Genomic DNA, 22,832 nt, shown 5'->3' on the forward strand with positions numbered 1-22,832 from the left:
AGCTTTGTTCGTCACCTCTACGCCGTTAGTAAGGAGATCAATCCTGCAAACAAAATACCAAAACCCCAGTGAAATAATTCAGTAAAAAACACATATCACCACTACACAATATCACACACGGTGGATAAAACTGCCAGGGGGCAAATGCGGATCCAGTACAGGACAAGATCGAAGTTAGTGTGTATATAATATACATATCCATGTAATTGGGTCAGATCCGGATACAGATAGCGTAGGGTCTGGGGTCCTCTGTTTCGCACATCGGAAGGGGAAGGGGAAGGGAAGGGAAGGGTGTACCTGGTGAATGCTCGTCGCCGGCGAAGGGCCTGACGAAGAGGGCGGCGCCGTTGCCCAGCCGTCGCCGCCAGGAAAGAAGACACGAGAGAGGCAAACGTCGATTATGCGACCAGAATTCCAGAAAGCGTTATGTCGCCAAGCTGGGCCTCAAGCGCCCGGCCCAAAAAATCGAGTTGGAAGCGAATCTGGGCCCGACTCCGACTAGATCAGAAGATCACCTTCTTTCCTTAGTTTTTTATAACATCATTTGTTCTTGGTTTTATTTTAAATGTTCGCTCTGACTCATTTATAATTTATTTCGATTCCACACTAATATGTTACAGAAATTTTATTCATTGCTTAATATTTTTTTCAATGCATACAATTCTTTTTATTCTATGTAATATTTTTTGTTTTCAAAATTTTGTTCTAACTCATTTAATCATATATTCTAATTGTTCTCTCCATGTTATTTTATTTGCTTCATGTGTACATAACTTCTGTTCTATGTAACATAATATCAAATATAAATATATTTCAAGTCAAGTTGGGTTAATAATATTAGTTTGATACTCATGCAATTTTATATGAAGTTAATCAAAATTAGAAAAGTTTGACTAATAACTAAAACCCCCGCAAGATATATTTTTATTTTATTGCAAAAAATAAATATAACGTGAATTTTAGGTAAATAAATTTCGGTGTCTGTTTCTTATCCTAGCGTGAATATCAACTGAGGAACTGATGAAGTTTGCCTCCTCTGCAAGAGCGATTACTTTAACATGCACCTACACATGATACCTTACTTTAATGCCCATTTAGGAGTATTACTACTTTTGATAATTCCAATCTAAGCTCTGGTGCGAACTATGCGACCATAAATATCTAGCCTGTTTGCTTGTTAGTTTCAGCTAGGGCTTATCAGCCAGCCAACAGTATTTTTCGCCTGTTTGCTTGTTAGTTTCAGCTAGGGCTTATCAGCCAGCCAACAATATTTTTCTCTCACAACAAATCAGCATCAGCTGGACTTATCAGTCCAGAAACCAACCAGCGAACAGGCTGATCAAAAGATAGCACAGTTGCAAATCTGCTAGCCATACGGCAAACAGAAGAGTACCTAGAAACAGAAGAGTACCTAGTGCATCAAGTAACAGTTAAAACTCTGAAGTACGCTTGCCCATGCTACTGGTGCAGACAGAGACGCAGTTCAGTCTGCATGTGTAAGAGACCGCATGTTGCTCGAGGGATGAGAACAGGCATCGTCTAAGGGCAAGTTCCTAAAGAACGCAAGTACCGTGACTAAACCAGAATGTAAAACACCACATCTATGATATCAGTCAATCCAGATTCAAACATACATGAACAGAGTTTTACATGACATCAAAATAAAATCAGACAAATTGGGCATGTTCAGTCTGTCACCCCAAAGGGGTCAAAAGATTTCAACAGCACCAAAACATGAAGTTTGGGCATATCATTGTGTTTAGTCAGCATCCATCTCCTCAAGAGCTGCCTGAGCAGCAGCTTTGGCCTGCTCCAACAGGTCACTTGGAACCTGTATGACAGGTGAGCAAAGAAGTTTTGCTTTAAATTCAAATGGAGAAACATACAGAGACCATTCTTCTTGTGAATATCCTACAGTACCTTCTCATGCTGGCGCTTCGATTCATCACAGATCCAGCTCAACTCCAACTCAAAAGCTTTGTCCTTGGCTTCGTCATGCACTCCATAAATTCTGCATCTGGCACATTCTGTCAGAACGTAAATTTTGAAGAGCAGTAGCCTTTTCAGGTTCATTGGCGTCATATAAACAGGAATATATAAAAGCAAAGATGTAAACTAGCATGTGCTTATACTGTAGCAGATAACAAGAGCTGTTTTCAGGATTTTCTATGACAATAGTTTGCAGGATTATCAAAGCTACAGTGCAATGATGATATTTCTAAGCAGTTTTCTACTGATAACACTCATACCAGCAAACTTTTGATATAAAATTGTTTAGTACAAAAAAAAAATGTACTCACAGAAGACCTTAATGACTAAACAATAATAACTACGTACACCCTTTGCCAGGCTTTGTATAAATATGAACAGCAGATTTCCAGAATGACATTGAACAATGTAGAACAATGACTGAAGCCAATTAATCTACAGAAAAATGAATGCCAGCAAAGCTATAGCCAATAACATGCATTCAGAGAATAAGTAAAACGAAAACAAAATTCATGAAGTGGAAAAATTGTACTATAATGGGGAAATAGACTTAGACATACATCTTTGCAACTTCAATAATGCCTTCTCGGCAGGTAAGCTCTGAAAGTTTCAACTTTTCTATCTCACTGCAAGACAAGAATCAAAGAGTTGGGTTCAGACTTCAGGATCATTCTGAGGTCCATCGATAGTAGGAAGATACAAAGAAGTTTCACACAGAAACAAGAAAAATTTCCAGGGGTAAATTTAACAGTAGTTGCATAAGTATTCTTGTTAAAATATTATGGAACACAAAAGCTAAATTCAATAATTACTACCAGCAGATTATTTTAAAAGCCAATATTTCATTGGAGAAATAAAGGGAAGGATATACATAAAAACTGAGATAATGTGTAAAATGTGAGCTGCAATTATATTAATGGATCCTGACTATATGTTTAATGGTTAACTCTAATCAATGAACATACAAAGGAAGCTTATGCACAAACATCATTTCACAATGTAATGGTATAGTCACTATTATATATCAGTATGCTAACATTGGCCTGAAAATCTTTAACTTCCATTGAAAGGACATAGCTATCAAATAATTGAAAGTTGGAAACTATTGAACGGTTTGATATACGGAGGGTACTAGTTTCTCTTTTGATTTCCTTGTCAGCGGGCTACTCCCCCAAGTCACATGACATTTTTAGATGTCCTAAGTCAGTCTAAACTTTGGTTGCATATTACTTTTTATGTTGGGTTTGGGTATTTGAAAATGATATGAGTAGATTTGTCTCATAATGTAGTTTCTTAAAAGTAATATACTTTTCCTATGTTTTGTAATTATTTGTAACAAAAAGTACTAGTTACAGGTGTGTTTTGGTTTTTGAGGACTGTGCCGACACCACTTGTTTGTGATTGGAGGGAAGTTGTAATTATATCCGCCTTTCACAATAAAAGACTAAATGTTTATTTGATTATGTTTTATGCATTGGCAACAGAGCAAGAAACAAAGATAGCATTAAAAACGAAATAAAAAATGGTAAGCTTACGTCTTTGCAGCCTGTCTTCCCTTCCCCAATGCAGCACCGAAGTATTTCTGTTCAAGTTTGTAAAGTCAATAACACTATGTACTTCAAATTCACAAGACTCCTAATGTGTAATGCAACTTAAAAACAAGGTCATCCATACTGAACATGAACGCGCGACTGGTGGAATGCATAATTCATGTAAAAGCTAAAGCCATAAGCCTACGTACTCACATTGATACAACTATGTAATATGTAATACAGTAACAACTTACATAGGAAACTCCTGAGGGCTCTATCATGTAGAGCTGTGGCCCATCCCTATCATAACCTCCAAGAATAACACCACAACCAAAAGGTCTGATACAACAGAAACCAAGTTAGGGTTGAGCAGTAGCCAAAAATAATGTTTGATGAATAAAAGTCATGCCTCCAGTATTTATGGGCCACTACTGTTGAAATATTACCTGAGCCACCAGTACAGCGTGCAAAGATGAACATAACTTGCCACACGGTCTGCCAATTCCTTCACAGGAATGGGTTCTCCATAGACCCTGGTGCATTAAAGTTTTAGAACATAATCATATTAAAGATCTCGCAGGGTGTAAAAGACTAGGTGCTTACTGATGGGATAAGTCTCATGTGTGGGCTGGTCTTTGTGGGGCTGTGCTGGTCACATGGTCTGTTTTTAAGACAGCATCTTAGAGGACAGCATCTTAGCATCTTAGACTAGTATCTTGGCATATGCTTGGCTGGCTAGCAACCTATAAATATGTACCCCCAACCCCTCAGGTTGGTATGGCATTTGAAATAAACCAGAAAATTGCCCCAACTCCTAGTGTCATCCTCTCTCGATGAGAGTAAGAATTCTGCTACGACTAAGAGTAAGAATTCAGCGACTAACAACTGGTATCGGAGCCGTACTATCCTGTAGCCTGAGCATCTCCTGCTCATCTCCTTTCCCAGCCGCACAACAGCCCCAGCTAGGAGCAGCAGCAGCTCCGGCCGCTCCTGCTCACTCCTCTCCCTCTGCGCAGACGAGCAGCAGCTCATCTGAAGCAACCCTCTCCCCACGCAGCAGCCCCCCGGTAGCGCGTCATGTCCGCAAGGCAGTCTCAGCGCTCGGTCGCCTCGAGCACGCGGCGTCGGCAGGAGGCCGAACTTGCCGCGGCAGAGGAACGCGAGCGAGCGGCGGCAGAGACCGCTGCGGCGGCGGCAAGGGCGTCGAGGCTGGCAGCGGCGGAGCTGGCAGCAGCCAGAGTGGAGGCAGAAGCAGCGGCGGCGGCGGATGCAGCGCGTGCGGCGGCAGCAGAGGTCGAGGCCCTATGCGGCAGCATCAGCAGCTCCGTTTCTGCTGACGACAGCGCCGACGCGGACCTCGAGTTGCTGGGGAGGGAGGCAGGACGAGCGCGGGCGGCGCAGTGGGCAGCCGCGCACGCCCACGAGCGCGACGGCAGCCCCGACAGGCGCGGACGCGCCGGTGGCGCTCCTGGAGGAGGCGCGCACGGCGGCGGCGCTCCTGGAGGAGGCGCGCACGGCGGTGGCGCCCCTGGAGGAGGCGCGCACGGCGACGGCGCTCCTGGAGGAGGCGCGCATGGCGGTGGCGCTCCTGGAGGAGGCGCGCACGGCGACGGTGGCGGACGGGTCGATGGAGAGCGCGGCCTTTACAGGCAGCGTGGCTCTCTCTCCCCGGATCGGTACCGTGGTTACCACAGGCTCCAAGCTATCGTCAGGGATGTCGGCCCCGGCGGTGGGTGGCCTACCCTCACCAAGACTAACTACGTCGAGTGGGCTGCGGTGATGAGGGTAAAGCTTCAGGTGCGGCACATGTGGGAGGCAGTCCGGTACGGCGACGTCGACTATGACCTAGATCGACGGGCGCTGGATGCCCTCATCGCTGCAGTCCCGCCCGAGATGCAGTTCTCGCTTACCAACAAGCGGACTGCCAAGGAGGCTTGGGACGCCATCGCTGCGGCACGCATCGGCAGCGACCGCGCCCGCAAGTCCACACTGCAGGCACTTCACAAGGAGTGGGAGAACCTGGCCTTCAAGCCAGGTGAGGACGTTGATGACTTCGCTCTCCGTCTCAACACTCTGTTGCAGAAGATGGTGCAGTTCGGCGATGACACCTACGGCGAGGAGAGAGCTATCGAAAAGCTCTTCCGCTGCATCCCCGAGAAGTACAAGCAGATGGCTCGCTCGATCGAGTCTCTGCTGGATCTCTCCACGATGTCGATCGAGGAGGCGATAGGTCGCCTCAAGGTCGTCGACAGCGATGAGCCACAGTCCCTCTCGGGGCCCATCACCATTGGCGGGAAGCTCCTTCTCACTCGGGAGCAGTGGCTTGCCAGCCAAGGTGATCGGAAGAAGGGGGAGCCTTCTTCCGCGACAGGCGGCCGCAAGCGTGGCAAGCCGCGCAAGGCGCGCAGAGACGCCCAGGCCGGGGCGCGAGGACGTGCCGAGGGTGATGCCCGCGGAGGCGCCCAGGGCGGCGCCGCCGGCAGGCACAAGCCGGCACGAGACGACGCCTGCCGCAACTACGGCCGGCTTGGCCATTGGGCCAAGGACTGTCGACAGCCACGACGCGGCCAGGCCCACGTCGCACAGGCGGAGGAGCCGGCTCTGTTCATGGCACATGCAAGCATCGAGCTACCTCCAGCGGCACTGGCCGCAGCGGCTCTCCACCTTGACGAGCCAAAAGCACACGCCCTCCTCGGCGACGGTTCCGGCAACGACAAGACTGATGGGTGGTGCCTCGACACCGGCGCCACCCATCACATGCCCGGTCGACGGGAGTTCTTCATCGAGCTTGACTCTAGCGTCCGAGGCTCTGTCAAGTTTGGGGATGCCTCTGGCGTGGAGATCAAGGGCGTCGGCTCCGTCATCTTCACCGCCGTGTCTGGTGAGCACAGGCTGGCACCGGAGTCTACTACATCCCCGCGTTGAGGAACTCCATCATCAGCTTGGGACAGCTGGATGAGAACGGTTCACGCGTGGTGGTTGAGGATGGAGTCATGAGGATTTGGGATCGCCGTCGTCGCCTTCTTGCCAAGGTATCCAGAAGCGCAAATCGACTGTACATCCTTAACGTGCAGGTGGCACAACCCTTCTGTCTCGCTGCTCGTCGGGATGACGAGGCGTGGCAGTGGCACGAGCGCTTCGAGCCCACCTTCACTTCGAGGCCCTTAAGCGGCTCAGTGCCACGGAGATGGTGCGAGGCCTGCCGTGCCTCGACCATGTGGAGCAGCTCTGCGATGTCTGCGTGTTGACGAAGCAGAGGCGACTCCCCTTTCCCCAGCGGGCGAGCTTTCGAGCCAAGGAGAGGCTCGAGCTTGTGCACGGGGACTTGTGTGGCCCGGTGACACCGGCCACACCGGGAGGACGACGCTACTTCCTGCTGCTCGTCGACGACCTCTCCCGCTACATGTGGGTGATGGTCCTCGGCAGCAAGGGAGAGGCTGCGGACGCCATCAGGCGCTCGCAGGCTGCTGCGGAGGCGGAGTGCGGCCGCAAGCTGCGCGTGCTGCGCACCAACAACGGCGGCTGAATTCGCGTCGTACTGCGCTGAGGGCATTCAGCGCCACTACTCCGCGCCGTACAGCCCGCAGCAGAACGGCGTCGCCAAGCGGCGCAACCAGACGGTTGTGGGGATGACTCGGGCCCTTCTCAAGCAGAGGGGGATGCCGGCTGTCTTCTGGGGAGAGGCGGTGGTGGCGGCCGTCTACATCCTCAACCGCTCGCCTACCAAGGCGCTCGACGGCAGGACGCCGTACGAGGCTTGGCATGGGTGCAAGCCGGCGGTCTCCCACTTGCGGGTCTTCGGCTGCCTCGCGTTTGCCAAGGAGCTTGGCCACATCAGCAAGCTCGACGACAGGAGCACTCCGGGAGTGTTCATCGGCTACGCGGAGGGCTCGAAGGCCTACCGCATCCTCGACCCGAAGACACAGCGTGTGCGCACGGTGCGCGACGTTGTGTTCGACGAAGGGCGAGGATGGGCGTGGGACAAGGCGGTGGACGACGGCTCGGTTCCGATGTACGACTTCACTGTCGAGTACGTCCACTTCGAGGGAGCTGGGGGAGTAGGCAGCTCTTCTTCGACGAGCGCGTCTACCCCAGTCCCCGAGCCTCCACCGACCCCGGCGCCTGCTACTCCGACAGCACCACGCTCTCCAGCCAGGACCTCGGCTGCGATGAGTCCTTCGTCGGCTCCACCACAGCTGGCACCGCCACGCACTCCAGCACCGACAGGCACCTCTCCGGGCACGTCTACTCCAACACCAGCTCGTGTCGAGCACAGCCCGGTTGAGCTTGCTACTCCGCTCTCTCACGACGAGGAGAGCATCGACACGTACCACGACGGCGAGCCGTTGCGGTACCGTACGATGGAGAACCTTCTCGGCGACCAGCCGGTGCCGGGACCGGTGCCTCACGACCTGGAGGCGCAGTTGCACCTTGCGTGTGACGACGGCGAGCCTCGGTCGTTTGCAGAGGCCGAGAGACACGCGGCATGGCGCGCCGCGATGCAGTTGGAGATGGACGCGGTCGAGAAGAACCGCACCTGGGAGCTTGCTGACCTTCGTCGTGGTCACCGCGCAATCACCCTTAAGTGGGTGTACAAGCTGAAGAGGGATGAAGCCGGCGCCATCGTCAAGCACAAGGCTCGCTTGGTGGCACGAGGTTTCGGGCAGCAGGAGGGGGTCGACTTCGACGATGCTTTTGCTCCTGTGGCACGGATGGAGTCCGTGCGACTCGTTCTTGCGCTAGCTGCCCAGGAGGGCTGGCGTGTTCATCACATGGACGTCAAGTCGGCGTTCCTTAACGGCGACTTGAAGGAGGTCTACGTGCACCAGCCGCCGGGATTTGCGATCCCCGGCAAGGAGGGCAAGGTGCTCCGCCTGCGCAAGGTCCTCTATGGCTTGCGGCAGGCACCGAGGGCGTGGAATGCCAAGTTGAATTCCACGCTAAAGGGGATGGGCTTCAAGCAAAGCCCGCACGAGGCGGCCATCTACCGACGGGGCAGTGGAGAAAATGCTCTGCTGGTGGGTGTCTACGTCGATGACTTGGTGATCACCGGCACCAAGGATGCGGATGTGGCGGCATTCAAGGAAGAGATGAAGGCCACCTTCTAGATGAGTGAACTGGGGCCTCTCTCCTTCTACCTGAGAATCGAGGTGCACCAGGATGACTCCGGGATCACGCTTCGACAGACCGCCTACGCCAAGCGCGTCGTTGAACTAGCTGGGCTCACCGACTGCAACCCAGCTCTCACTCCGATGGAGGAGAGGCTAAAACTGAGCCGTGACAGCACGACGGAGGAGGTGGACGCTATGCAGTACCGGCGTCTTGTGGGGGGCCTTCGCTACCTCGCCCACACACGGCCGGACTTGGTATTCTCCGTCGGCTACGTTAGTCGGTTCATGCAGCGACCGACGACGGAGCACCAGCAGGCTGTGAAGAGGATCATCCACTACGTCGCGGGGACTCTTGATCACGGCCTCTACTACCCTAGGTGCCCTGGGGCGGCACACTTCGTCGGGTACAGCGACATCGACCACGCTGACGACATCGACACCAGCAAAAGCACGAGCGGGATCCTCTTCTTCCTCGGTAAGTGCCTCGTTAGCTGGCAGTCGGTCAAGCAGCAGGTGGTGGCCCTGTCCAGCTGCGAGGCCGAGTACATAGCGGCCTCCACCGCTTCGACTCAGGCGCTCTGGCTCGCTCGACTGCTCGGTGATCTCCTCGGCAGAGACACTAGAGCGGTGGAGCTCAGGGTGGACAACAAGTCCGCTCTGGCCCTGGCAAAGAACCCGGTGTTCCATGAACGCAGCAAGCACATCCGGGTGAGGTACCACTTCATCTGAGGTTGTTTGGAGGAGGGGAGCATCAAGGCGAGCTACATCAACACCAAGGACCAGCTTGCGGACCTGCTCACCAAGCCCCTTGGGAGGATCAAGTTCCTTGAGCTCTGCTCCAGGACCGGGATGGTTCAACTTTTCCACAAGACGACGCACAAGACTTAGGGGGAGAATGATGGGATAAGTCTCATGTGTGGGCTGGTCTTTGTGGGGCTGTGCTGGTCACATGGTCCTTGTGGCTGCATGGTCTGTTTTTAGGACAGCATCTTAGACTAGAGGACAACATCTTAGAGGACATCATCTTAGACTAGAGGACAACATCTTAGAGGACAACATCTTAGCATCTAGGACAGCATCTTAGATTAGCATCTTAGACTAGCATCTTGGCATATGCTTGGCTAGCTAGCAGCCTATAAATATGTACCCCCAACCCCTCAGGTTGATATGTCATTTGAAATAAACCAGAAAATTGCCCCAACTCCTAATGTCATCCTCTCGATGAAAGTAAGAATTCTGCTACTACCAACAGTAAGAATTCAGCGACTAACACTTACTTTTCATAACTGGCAGCTTCTGATTTGGTCCTCGAAACAATTTGCCTGCCATCTGCTGCCAAACCAGCAACAGCCTGCAATTGAGCATAACAGTAATTTGTGAAAACACACACGATTCATAAAAAAATGGCTAATGGAACATGGAGCTTTGCAAGAAAAGAAAAGGCATCACTGCAAGAAAATTTAAATGAAAAAATAAAATCTCAATAGATAAAACGTCTTCACTACTTTGCATCAAAGGTTGATTATATAGGAAAACAGATAATAGAGCATGCTTTTTCTATCTTGCTCCTATATTCAATCGTTAATAGTACAGATTAGAAGGCCAAAGCAGAACTCCAATCTTGGTCCTATATCTTTTCATCGACAGCATGATTTTACATCAAAACCATTATCAATCTTGTGTCACTTGTAAAGGCATTACCAAGGCCAGAGTGCCGGTGCACTGAATGGATCCTCCGGTTTGACCCCTCCAGAATCATCTTTGAGGTTACTAGCTTCTCGACACCCTAAAGGACCAACCACCTCCAGTCAAGGCTTGAGCAACCAACAACTTCAGAACTGAACTGGGCTGAACTGGGGGGGGGGGGGGGGGGGGGGGGGGGGGGGGGGGGGGGGGGGCAGGGGCGGGGATGAGAAGGCTCAATCCCATCTTACCAGGACAATGCCATCTTTGCACTTGATCCCAACAACAGTCCTACTCACAAATACCATGGCTTCATCAATAAGATTTACAGAAAAGGGAACAAGTGAAGCAAAACAAAATAGGAAGTGGGAGGCAGTGAAACCTAACCCGCTGTTGTCGACAGCCTTCGTGGCATACTCAACCTGGAAGACGCGGCCATCTGGAGAGAAGATGGTGACAGACAGATCATAACCAGTGCCTATGCTGCTCATTGTCAAAGCTTTTTTGTCACCTCTACGCCGCTAGTAAGGAGATCACTACTGCAAACGAAACACCAAAACCCCAGTGAAATAATCCACACAAAATTCATCAGTAAATAAACATATATGACTCACACAACACCACAGAACATAAACCCACCAGGGGCGGATCGAGTATAGGACACAGGTACATATTTATACCTTTCTTTTATTTTAATTCTTTTGCAAAGATCGAAGGTAGGGGTATAACACATATGCATGTAATTGGGTCAGATCCGAATAAAAATAGCTCAAATTAGGGTTTGGGGGTGCTCAGTTTTGCACAGCGGGAAGGACGAAAGAGGTAAGGGAAGATGGCGTACCTTGTGGATGCTCGTCGCCGGCGAAGGTGAGAGCGACGCAGCACCCCAGCCGTCGCCGACCGGAAAGAAACGAGAGAGGGACAGACTAGAGCCAGAGAGGTAAGCGGGGGGAGGCGAAGAGATCGGAGAGGAGGTGAACGCGAGATTTTCCGTTGACGTGAGTAGCTACTAGCTAACAAGAAGAAATCAGCTTGGAGAAGAAGATGAACTCTCACTCTGATTATTTTTGTTTGGAGGCAGATATAGCGCGACCTGTCGCGCCAGAGCGGAAGCGCGCGACCCCTCCGTACGCCCGGACATGTGCATGTGCTCGATCGGTCTCATTGTCCTCCCCCGCTCCCTTTGCATTGCCGATGGATGCAGGTAAGCTGATGCAAGCAAAACAAAACAAAACATTTTATTTGAATTGATATAATTTTTAAATGATGTATCCGTTTTTAATTCTGTCTACACCGACGTGTTCCACATAACGAGATAAATAAAAATAGACCCCACTTGCATATGTTTCGAAATATTTTATTTTACTAGCAATTTATATGTAATACGTGATAGGAGATTTATCAAAAAAAGTTAAAGCCATGTAATACTAAAGTTGCTACTCCAGAAATATACTCAGATTGCAACTCCAAAAATATACTAAAGTTGTTAAATAGTATGCACAAGCTCGAGGACAAAATATAAAAAAGAAGTAACTACCATGTAATCCAAAGTTGCTACTCCAAAAATATAGGACGCGGATACGCCGCGACCCGTCGCATAAACGGTACCGTGCGACCCCTCTGTAAGTGCGTGACCTTATATACTCCCGACATCACTGCATGATTTGGTGGCACAAAACAAGATAAGTTACAACCTGAGGGACAAATTATTAGAACACAATATTGCATAAGTTGCCTACTGATGCGGCATGTTATTACACCACCCATTTTGCAGCGGTCGGAAAACATGACTAGCTGCTAACTAGGAGCAAAATAATACAAACACGATTATAGGAACCACACAAACACGAATAATTATTAATTGAAGGGCAATTTCATAAAAAGTCGATTGTATCGACAACAAAACATGACAACCTGCCAACTTGGTATTTATTATCAAAAATATTATAGGCACCCTAAAACACGACAAGCTGCTAACTAGGGACAAATAATATAAAAAACACGAGTATCTATAAATTGGATGACACATTATTAAAAATATTATACCGACACCAAAACATGACTTCCAACTGGGGTGAGTTATATTTTAAACAAGTGGCAAGTTATTGTGAAAATATATGGCAACTCGAATGTCAAATTCTGATAATTACGAGATGACTTCTTATTGCCGTCAAACAAAATTTAAAATAAAAAATAAAAAACATGATGCGATGAAATGATATTGATCAAAGTTCAAAACAAAGGGTTCTATGAGTAGAGACAGGGACGAAGCTAGCAAAAAATTTAGGAGGGGCTAAACAATGGCAATTAGCAAGAAAAGAGGTTCAGCAAATCCCAGCCCCTCCTACCTGTATATCTACAGCTGAAATTTCAGACGGCAGCTCTACGGGGCTTCGCTTGCTCGCGAGCGGTAGGGGGGGCTGGAGCCCCCTAGCCCCACCGCTGGCTCCGTGCCTGAGTAGAGACATGTACAAATGCATTACAAGTAAGAGGAGGAGCCAAGTGGCTAACAAAGTGCTACATGCCTGGCCAAGTAAGAGGAGGAGCAACACTACTTATGAACATTGACCAAGAGCCAAGTGCTTGATGATGACCAAGTGCAAGTGCTTCACAAGTATAGATGGAGGAGTTAAAAGGAAATGAAAAATAAAATGAGGAAAACAAAAAAAAAAATCAACAGAGAAAAAGGACAAAAGAACTGTAATCTAACGGAAATATCTCTAAACAAAATACCTGAAATATCATTGAACTGAAAGGGATACAGAAAAAAACTCATAACTCAAAAAAATGAAACTAAAAGAACACTACAAGCTGCATGACCTTGTGTGTGGCAAGTTTAATTTCAAAGTATGTAGCAAGTTATATTTTATGCAAGTGGTAAGATATCGTGAAATGACAAATTCTGAGAATTATGACTTCAAAACATATGAAACTTACATGGAAATTAAAAGAATTAACGAAACAAAAAATGAGTCTAAAAGGATTGATAAACTGAATCTCAAACCTCATAACACTGAAACTAAAAGGAACAAACTGAAATGTCAGGTTTCCAAGTGAAGCAGATATTTGCCTGACTAAAGCTCGGATTTGCAAGGTCAAGATTAGTGACACAAAGGCTCCTCCTCCTGCACATGACACCTTCTCAATTGCAGGAATGAGTGATGTCATTCCAAGAAACCAATGCTTGCTGTGGATCCAAACTGATCGCCTTCTTGAATTCAAGCAGCGGCAGTCGATCTGTTTGGTTCCCAAGAGTGGTGCTGCAGATGGCACCAAGGACGCTGCAAGCCAATAGCACCAGCACAAAACCGTCCAGGTGCAGCAGCCTCCATGTTGATAATAAGCAGGGGGAAGAAAATTTCAGAAGTGAGGAATTCCAGCAGCTTCGGCTTTCTGTTCGGTTACACCCAAGGAGCTGAAGATGAACACCAATTCCGAGCAAAGCACTAACCATGATGGAAACTTTTAATACTTCTAAAATTAAAATTTCAAAAAAATATTAATGCACTAGTGTCTAAAATTTGTTTGCTTGTGTTGTGCCTAACATTAAGATAATACCTAAACTCATTTAACTGAAACTAAGAAGGGCGGGCCTGGTGCAAGCGGTAGAGTCTTACCGCCTATGACCGGAAGGTCCCGGGTTCAAGTCGCGGTCTCCTCACATTGCACAGGCGAGGGTAAGGCTTGCCACTGACACCCTTTCCCCAGACCCCGCACAGAGCGGGAGCTCTCTGCACTGGGTACGCCCCTTATTTAACTGAAACTAACAAAAAACATTTAAACTGAAAATGAAAATGAACAAAAATAACTTGACTAAACAAAAAAAACAAGTTCTATAACTAAAACAATGACAAAAGAACTAAGTAGAAACTAAACCACTTAAAAAGAACCGTATAATCTGCAACCTAGGAGGCAAGCATTGCATAAGCTGCCAAAAGGGTAAATTATTAAATAGCAAACAAAAACTAAAACTAAAAATGACAACATATCTACCAAAAAAATTAAACTGCAAAAAAAACTAATACGTAGAAAATGACAACATAACTACCAAAAAAATGAAACAGAAAATTGACAACTAGAAAATTTAAATAAAATTTATATGTAGCAACTTATCATGAAAATATATAACATGACATACATAGAAATTAATAATTAGAAGCTAAAAACTGAAAGAATACTGAAAGAAAACCAAAACTGAAATCTAACAAAAATCAAACAACTAAAAGGAAAACTGAAAAAAAAAAGAAAATCTTAAATAGCTACCAGAAACTACTTTAACTATTCCCCAGTTGGGCAATTGCATGCAGCCAAGCACATCATATTACCCTCTAATAATTATAAGCTAAAAAATCAAAGCAAAATGAAACAAAACTGAAACTGAAAGTGAACAAAACTAAAAACTGAAAAAAACTAATGAAAACAGGGCATGCTTAGAAACTAATAAACATAAGCTAAAAACTCAAAGCAAAAAGAAAGCTAAAACTGAAAATCACAACATAGCTACCAAAAAAAAACTGCAAAAAAAACTAATACGTAGAAAATGACAACATAACTACCAAAAAAATAAAACTGAAAATTGACAACTAGAAAATTTAAATGAAATTTATATGTATCAACTTATCATGAAAATATATAACAGCACATACATATAAATTAATAATTAGAAGCTAAAAACTGAAAGAATACTGAAACAAAACCAAAACTAAAAGCTGACAAAAATCATATAACTAAAAGGAAAACTGAAAAAAAAATCTGAAATAGCTACTAGAAACTACTTTAACTATTCTCCAGTTGGACAATTGCAAGCAGCCAAGCACATCATATTACCCTCTAATAATTATAAGCTAAAAAATCAAAGCAAAATGAAACAAACTGAAAGTAAAAGTGAACAGAACTAAAAACTGAAAAAACTAATGAAAACAGGGCATGCTTAGAAGCTAATATACATAAGCTAAAAACTCAAAGCAAACGGAAAGCAAACTGAAACCGAAAGCGAACTAAACTGAAAACTCAAAGAAAAATGAAAGGTAACTAAAATTGAAAGCGAACAAAAATAAAATTAAGCGAACAAAACTAAAAACTGAAAAAACTAATGGAAACAGGGCATACTTAGAAGCTAATAACTCAAAGAAAAAACAACCACCTTAGTTGATAAGAAATTCCAAGAGAATTCAACATAAAGCTAAATGAATCAGTTGTGTGACCTGCTAGTTTGACAGACAATTTCTCATAGGAAACTGTAATTTCAAATTTATATATGTTAAAGAATTAGTATCACACCATCTGTAGTATTACTAAATGGTTGAATTGTACAGTCCACGTAGCCCTGCGCTTAAATGAAAAAATCGAAAGCATGCAACTGAATGTATTTTCGAAACCTTCAGGAATGTCACAGGCAGCAACAGCAAGTTCTGCAATCCATAGGACGAAATTTGTAACCTTGGGATATTCAGCCGTGCAAGGCTCCGCAAGATGTTTCCCTGTCATACAGAGAAATTTCATAAACTATCAGCAATGCTCACGAGGAAGGATTGAAAGAAGCAACAAATTAACAAAGATAGGTACCATAAGGGTAAAAATACCAACCTGTCACAACCCCTAGCCTGGCTGCAGTGATTGAATGCGATCATAATTCTTATATAAAGATAAGCATGACATAACTGAATTAAGTCCACATATTTTCATTACAAGCAAGGATTGAAGGAAGCACACTTGAATTAAATGTATATGCCAAAAGACACTTGAGCTGTCCACATATTTTCATTCTGAATCAAGTCCGCCAGCGTTCAGCATGCAAGAAACGTCTGGCATCTACCCATCTGAACAATAAAAAAAATAAGAGAGAAAGATATAATTAAGAAATCAACAAATATTCTTCAGACTACTTAACTTGCTTCAGAAAAGCATATTCCATTAGACACATGTTTTAGCTCTGCTCCTTCGAAGTCATTCACAAATTGACTCCAATAATAATAATAGAGAAGCCAATTGAGTGATTTACCAAATTAATACTTACAAATTCAATTCACTGGTGCTAGTGGACAGGATAGGTGGAGTGGTAGCTCATTCTCTCTGCTGCAATCAGCAATCCTAGCCGGCCGCGGAGGCTCCAATCGGCAGTGGCTCACTGGCTCTGCTCCAATCGGCGGAGTGGCAGACCGCCGGACACCCTACGCAGAGCGCTCGGTGCTCGAATGCCCACTCAGCAGGCCAGGCGCGGCCACTCGCAGCCCCAGGTCACCGCCGTCCGCCGCATCCGCAACACAGGATTCGTCGCCCCCAGGCTGCGCTGCTGAACGAAAGGGAGAAGAAGCGTTGGGAACTCGGGAAGGAAAGGCCGCAACGTTGGATGGAGGGAGGCAGGGTCTGCTGGGCCGGACCGTTGCGGCCTGGTGCCGCGCACTGCAGTTGGAGCACGACCGGTCGCCTAATAAAGTTGGGAGTGACTACCCATCACCCGGATGAGAGTTCATACAACTATCAACCACTTTTTGAGCCAATCATAATTAAACACGTCATCTATAGGATTTATATAAACCGACAAAGAAAAAATGAACGAACGCAAACAACAACAACAAAGCCTTTAAGTCTCAAACAAGTTGGGTTAGACTATGAGTTGAAATCCAGCAGAAGCAATCAAGGTTCAGGCACGTGAATAACTGTTTTTCAAGTACTCCTATCTAAGGCTAAGTCTTTGGGTATATTCCATCATTTCAAGTCTCCTTTTATTGCCTCTACCCAAGTCAACTTCGGTCTTCCTCTGCCTCTCTTCACGTTACTATTCTGTCTTAGGATTCCACTACGCACCAGTGCCTCTGGAGGTCTCCGTTGGACATATTCAAACCATCACAACCGGTGTTGGACAAGCTTTTCTTCAATTGGTGCTACCCCTAATCTATCTGAAAGATCCTAATGGCTAGAGGGGGGTGAATAGCCTAATAAAAATGTCTACAACAACACTATAACAAACCGGTTAGACAAATATGAGGCGAAGCAAGTGTTGCGCTAGCCTACTAAAAATACAAGCCACCTACCTCAATTCTAGTTTATATAGTTTTTATCCACATAATAGATATGACACTACACTAAGTTAGTATGCTCTCAAATGCTAACTAAAGAGCCACACTAACCAAACTAACAAGCTCTCATAACTAGCTACACTAAAGAGCTTGACTACTAGTTTACGGTAATATAAAGACAGTAAGCAAGAAGGTTATACCGCCGTATCGAGGAGTGAACCAATCAATCACAATAATCAATATCAATGAAGACCAATCACCTCGGAATCAAAGGATGAACACAATAATTTTTTATCGAGGTTCACTTGCTTGCCGGCAAGCTACTCCTCGTTATGGCGATTCACTCACTTGGAGGTTCACGCGCTAATTGGCATCACACGCCAAACCCTCAATAGGGTGTCGCACAACCAACACAAGATGAGGATCACACAAGCCACGAGTAATCCACTAGAGTACCTTTTGGCTCTCCGCCGAAGAAAGGTCAAGAACCCCTCACAATCACCATGATCGGAGCCGGAGACAATCACCACCCTCCGCTCGACGATCCTCGCTGCTCCAAGCCGTCTAGGTGGCGGCAACCATCAAGAGTAACAAGCGAATCCCGCAGCGAAACACGAATAACAAGTGCCTCTAGATGCAAACACTCAAGCAATGCGCTTGGATTCTCTCCCAATCTCACAAAGATGATGAATCAATGATGAAGATGAGTGAGAGAGCTTTGGCTAAGCTCATAAGGTTGCTATGTCAATGTAAATGGTCAAGAGAGTGAGCTTGAGCCGGCTATGGGGCTTAAATAGAAGCCCCCACGAAATAGAGCCGTTGTACCCTTTCACTGGGCTGAACACGGGCCGACCGGACGCATCCAGCGTCCGGTCACGCGATGCACGCCACGTGTCCCTCTCTTCAAATGCTGTGCGCCCAATCTCAACGGTCAGAAGACCACCGGACGCAGCAGCTAACAGTGATCGGACGCTAAACCCCCAGCGTCCGGTCGTTTCCAGTAAGCTTCTAGAAAAGATTTTTCCCGACCGGACGCGTCCGGTCATGCTTGACCGGACACAGCCAGCGTCCGGTCACATGGTGTCTTCCTCTGTGCTGCCACGTCAGCATGACCGGACGCAGCCTTCCAGCGTCCGGTCATGAGACCGAAACGCATGCCCTCTGTTGCCACTGACCGGACGCGCCGTTCCAACCGAGAGCAGTGTCCGGTCACTTACAGTGACCTCCGTCTTTTCTGTCTAGGGCGCCGGTAAAGTTCCTAACCCTTGCTCAAATGTACCAACCATCAAGTGTATCACCTTGTGCACATGTGTTAGCATATTTTCACAAACATTTTCAAGGGTGTTAGCACTCCACTAGATCCTAAATGCATGTGCAATGAGTTAGAGCATCTAGTGGCACTTTGGTAACCGCATTCCGATACGAGTTTCACCCCTCTTAATAGTACGGCTATCAAACCTAAATGTGATCACACTCTCTAAGTGCCTTGATCACCAAAACAAAATAGCTCCTACCATTTGTACCTTTGCTTTGAGCCTTTTGTTTTCTCTTTCTTTTTTTTCAAGTCCAAGCACTTGATCATCACCATGACATCACTATCATCATGCCATGATCTTCATTTGCTTCACCACTTGGAATGTGGTGCCTATTTCTTGATCACTTGATAAACTAGGTTAGCACTTAGGATTTCATCAATTCACCAAAACCAAACTAGAGCTTTCACTATCACGTATATCATCGTTCCGAACTCGGTCCCTTCTTGTATGACCGCAAATCCAACGCAACATACGCATTTCCACGACAGTTACTGTAACAACCCAAAAATCTATACACCAAAAATACCAGGTACAAAATTTTTCTCAAGAATCCCATGTGATGATGAGTGCCATGTATAAAAACCCAACCTAAGAGATACATTAGGTCTAACCTAACCCCAGTCAACATATAAGCATGGCATGTCATTAGATGACTGTGTTTATTAATTTCCAACTAATATAATATTGCATACATTATTAAATTCAAAATGTGATTTGGATTTCCATTTGAGTTATGATTGCTAAACAACTCCAATAAAATATTAAACCATAAAGTTATTATTAAACAAAATTCCCTAAACTTCAAGGAATAAGTCACCTCAGTTGTGAAATCAAATTTCAAACCAAATTTGAATTCAAACAAATGGAAAAGAAATGAAAAATAGAAAAGGAAGAAAAGAAGGCCTCCCAGCCAGCTGCTCGGCCCAACCCGCACGACCAGCAACCGGCCCAGCCAGCCACCGGCCAGCCCCGCCAACGCGCTGCAGCCAGCCAGCCGCTCGGCTCGCGCGGCCCAGCTTGCGGCCCAGCGTCGCCCGCGCGCCCGTCAGCCTCGCTTGCGGTCGCTGCCACCTTGGCCCCGCGTGACAGCCACACGTTGCCCATGCCCGCGTGTCTCCCCGTCTCCGCTTGCAGCCGCTGCCTGCTGGACCCCGCACGTCAGCGCTACTGTGCTTCTTCCCCACGCCGCGCTCAAACCACCGCGCGACAGAGCCCCGACAGAAATGGCAGGGTGGGCCAGGGGTCATGCCCGGGGCATGGTCCTGTCTCCCCCTTGCGCCGCGCCCACGCAACCCCGCGCACACCGTTGGATGCAAGCTCGCGCCCCGATCGCCCTTGAATTCCCAACCATCGATCACCGGGCTTGCCGATCCTCGCTCGGCTATAAGAGCCTCGGCCGAGAGCCCTAGCGCTCGTCCCGTCGCCCGCCGCCACCTCGGTGGCCAACCTCAGCACACCCGAACCAAGAGAGAAGAGGGAGAAGGGGAAGAAGGGGGGGAAGGGAAACGCCGAAGCCGCTGCCGGGGAAGGACCGGGAGCACGCCGGGGTTCGGAGCACCGCCACGGGTCGGCACTGCACGGCTTCCGGAGCTACACGGCCGCAACTCGTCACGGCACCGCTATCCTCTCTTCCACAGCACCCACGGTGAGCCCTCCTTCCGATCCCTCTGCTTGCCGCCAGGCTCTGTCACACCGGTCATGGCGCTCCACACCAGGAGCGTGTAGGCCAAGGCCGTCGCCGGCCACTGGGAACACCCGCACCCACGCACACGTCTGTGACCACGCCGTGACTACCCCGCTGGAGCCCCGTTGATCACCCGCACGCCTCGCCGTCGTCTCCATGGCGCCGTGGCCGCCGGGAAGTCCCTGCCGGCCACATGGAAACGCCGAAGCCCCGCCTTGAGCCCTGGACACTTCACCGTGCCCCCACGGACTCGCAGTAGCCTTTACCCGCTCAGCCGAGCCACCCGGAAGGCCGCACGCGCGACTTCACCGTCGGCAAGCACTGCCGAGCCGCCGCTCGCCGTGGCCAGCACCTTGGAAAGCTCTAGCCGCCACCTTGACCCCACAGACGCAGTCGCCGTGGTCCGGGGAAGCTTTTCCCCTCCCCAATCGGACACCAGAGCCACCGCGGGGGCTCACCGCGAGCTCGCCGCCGACGGGAGCACCGCCGCGGAAGAAAGCAGGGGAACACCCCCCCCCCTCGCCGACCGCCCGAGCGTGAGCCCAGTGCACATGAGCCAAGTCAGGGAGAAGAGACGGTGGACTTGGTCCACCATGCGCCCTGCTGTAGGTCCATGGACCATGAGCGCTGGTCCACCGTGAACCACATGGTGTGAGCCGCGCTGTGGACAAAGCCCAATAGAGGCCCACGACCGCGACGTGGCAGCATCATAGCGTGCCACGTGTCCAGGTCAGCCCGGCCCAGATCGGCCCAACCCGAGCCCACCAGAGCCTAGTTCAGACCCAGCCCGTATTGACCGTTGACTGGTCAACGTTGACCGTTGACCGGTCAACGTTGACCGTTCACCTGGCCCCACATGTCAGCGACACAGTGTTGCTGGACCCACACGTCAGATGATGACGTCATGCTGGCGTCGTGATAACGTCACGCGGGACCCACATGTCAGAAGCTAGCGCAGCCGAGGTGACGTCACGCTGACATCAGCTGATGACGTCAGCAGCCCTGGCCCCACACGTCAGTGACCCTGACCGTTGACCGAAGACGTTGACTGTTGACTCGCTATTGACTTTGACCGGACCCACCTTTCAGTGACTCAATAGCCTCTAGCCCCACCTGTCGGTGAGCATGACATTGATGACGTCATGCTGAGGTCATCCGGGACCCCATCTGTCAGCTCGAAACTGTGATGCTGATGTCATGCTGACGTCATGCTGACGTCAGCAAGCCACGTGGACCAACCCCAGCATGACACGTGTCAGCCTAGGATTAATTCAGCCTTTTTTCCATTTTCAGAAATAGATTTAATCTTCGGAAATTCATAACTAATTCATACGACCTCGGAAAAATACGAAACCAGGACCAAAATTCATCTAAAATCGAGCTCTACGTAATGGACCCATGTTTGAGTGCATTTGGCTGTTTTGAATTTTCATTGCTTCTTTATGCTATTCTATAGACGTCGCTAACGCGACTATAATACGGTCGTTTGCAGACTCGGAGGAGAACCGGACGGACGAGGATCGTGAGTACCGTGAGGAGTACGGAGACGACTACACCGAAGGTGTCACATCCCACCCAATCTCGTAGCACCTATTCCGCATGGCTAAAGTAGAAATGCTAGTGCTTACTTTATTGTCATATCACACTATGGTAGGACTTGCATGGTAGTATGCTTTCTTGACGGCCTCTACCTTGACGCAACCTTTCCCCTGCTCACCCTACTGTTAGGTTAGTCATACGCTTGCTATTACATTTCATTGCTTATTACTTCTACTACGCTTGCGCTATATTGATGCGTGGTGGAGACTTGTGTTAACCGAACTATGGGGAGAGTGCTGCGTATGTGACTTGGGTGCGTGGAGGATGAGGGTTGTGTCGACCAAGTTAGAGTATACGACGAGCCTGGGGCAAGTCTTGCCGTGGAGTGCTACCTGGGCACCCCTGGAATGGATACCTGTGGTGGGTAAATGGTATATGAGGTGGCCCTGGGTGTGAACCTATGATGGGAGGAGCCCAGGATGGAGGTGCTGTGGTGGCACGGTAAATAGAGACCCTGATGAAGACATTCTGGCTTGGTCATCCCTAAGGACTTACTAGTACTCAGATTCACCGGGAAGCCTTACGTACCACTCGCCCTATATGGTGCGGGACGGCCGGACTACTTGGTAGGGTATTGCCACTACTGCTAGGTTGATAGCGGATAGTGTGAGGGAGGTACGGGGTGCGGAGGATTTCCCCCACACCCTTCCGAGACTTCATGGAGACCTTGTGGACCGGCTCATGACTCACAGTTTCAGCCACCCCAGACCGGACTTGGGGTGTACCAGGGCTGAATGGTAGAGTGGCATTACCCTAGGCTAGCAAGCGGCCAGAATCAGCCCAGTTGACGACGGTCAGCGAGGAAGGCGGATCTTGTGGTTATGTAAAACATCTGCAGAGTGTATGGTTGATCGATCGATACATATGCCGACTTGTCGGCTATGGACCTTTCCTGGGTT

The 22,832-nt window shown here is 48.3% G+C and overlaps 1 protein-coding gene across 1 annotated transcript in view; it reads right to left on the reverse strand.

Moving 5' to 3' along the window:
• Positions 1–1,538: 1,538 nt before the first annotated feature.
• Positions 1,539–22,832, reverse strand: part of LOC136450517 (proteasome subunit alpha type-3-like) — a 39,035-nt gene continuing 17,741 nt past the window's right edge. The window contains exons 5-19 of the mRNA XM_066450988.1: positions 16,332–16,607; positions 15,902–16,134; positions 12,664–15,795; positions 11,853–11,970; positions 11,157–11,524; positions 10,703–10,854; positions 10,567–10,606; positions 10,329–10,418; positions 9,910–9,983; positions 3,968–4,054; positions 3,776–3,860; positions 3,525–3,571; positions 2,550–2,615; positions 1,921–2,011; positions 1,539–1,831 (exon numbers count right to left, since the gene is read on the reverse strand). Coding sequence (XP_066307085.1) covers positions 1,760–1,831; positions 1,921–2,011; positions 2,550–2,615; positions 3,525–3,571; positions 3,776–3,860; positions 3,968–4,054; positions 9,910–9,983; positions 10,329–10,418; positions 10,567–10,606; positions 10,703–10,806 — 756 coding nt within the window. The 5' untranslated portion in view covers positions 10,807–10,854; positions 11,157–11,524; positions 11,853–11,970; ... (1 more) ...; positions 15,902–16,134; positions 16,332–16,607 and the 3' untranslated portion in view covers positions 1,539–1,759. The remainder of the gene's footprint in view (positions 1,832–1,920; positions 2,012–2,549; positions 2,616–3,524; positions 3,572–3,775; positions 3,861–3,967; positions 4,055–9,909; positions 9,984–10,328; positions 10,419–10,566; positions 10,607–10,702; positions 10,855–11,156; positions 11,525–11,852; positions 11,971–12,663; positions 15,796–15,901; positions 16,135–16,331; positions 16,608–22,832) is intronic.

The sequence above is a fragment of the Miscanthus floridulus genome, chromosome 5, assembly GCF_019320115.1.
Source record: "Miscanthus floridulus cultivar M001 chromosome 5, ASM1932011v1, whole genome shotgun sequence".
Classification (NCBI taxonomy): Eukaryota; Viridiplantae; Streptophyta; class Magnoliopsida; order Poales; family Poaceae; genus Miscanthus; species Miscanthus floridulus.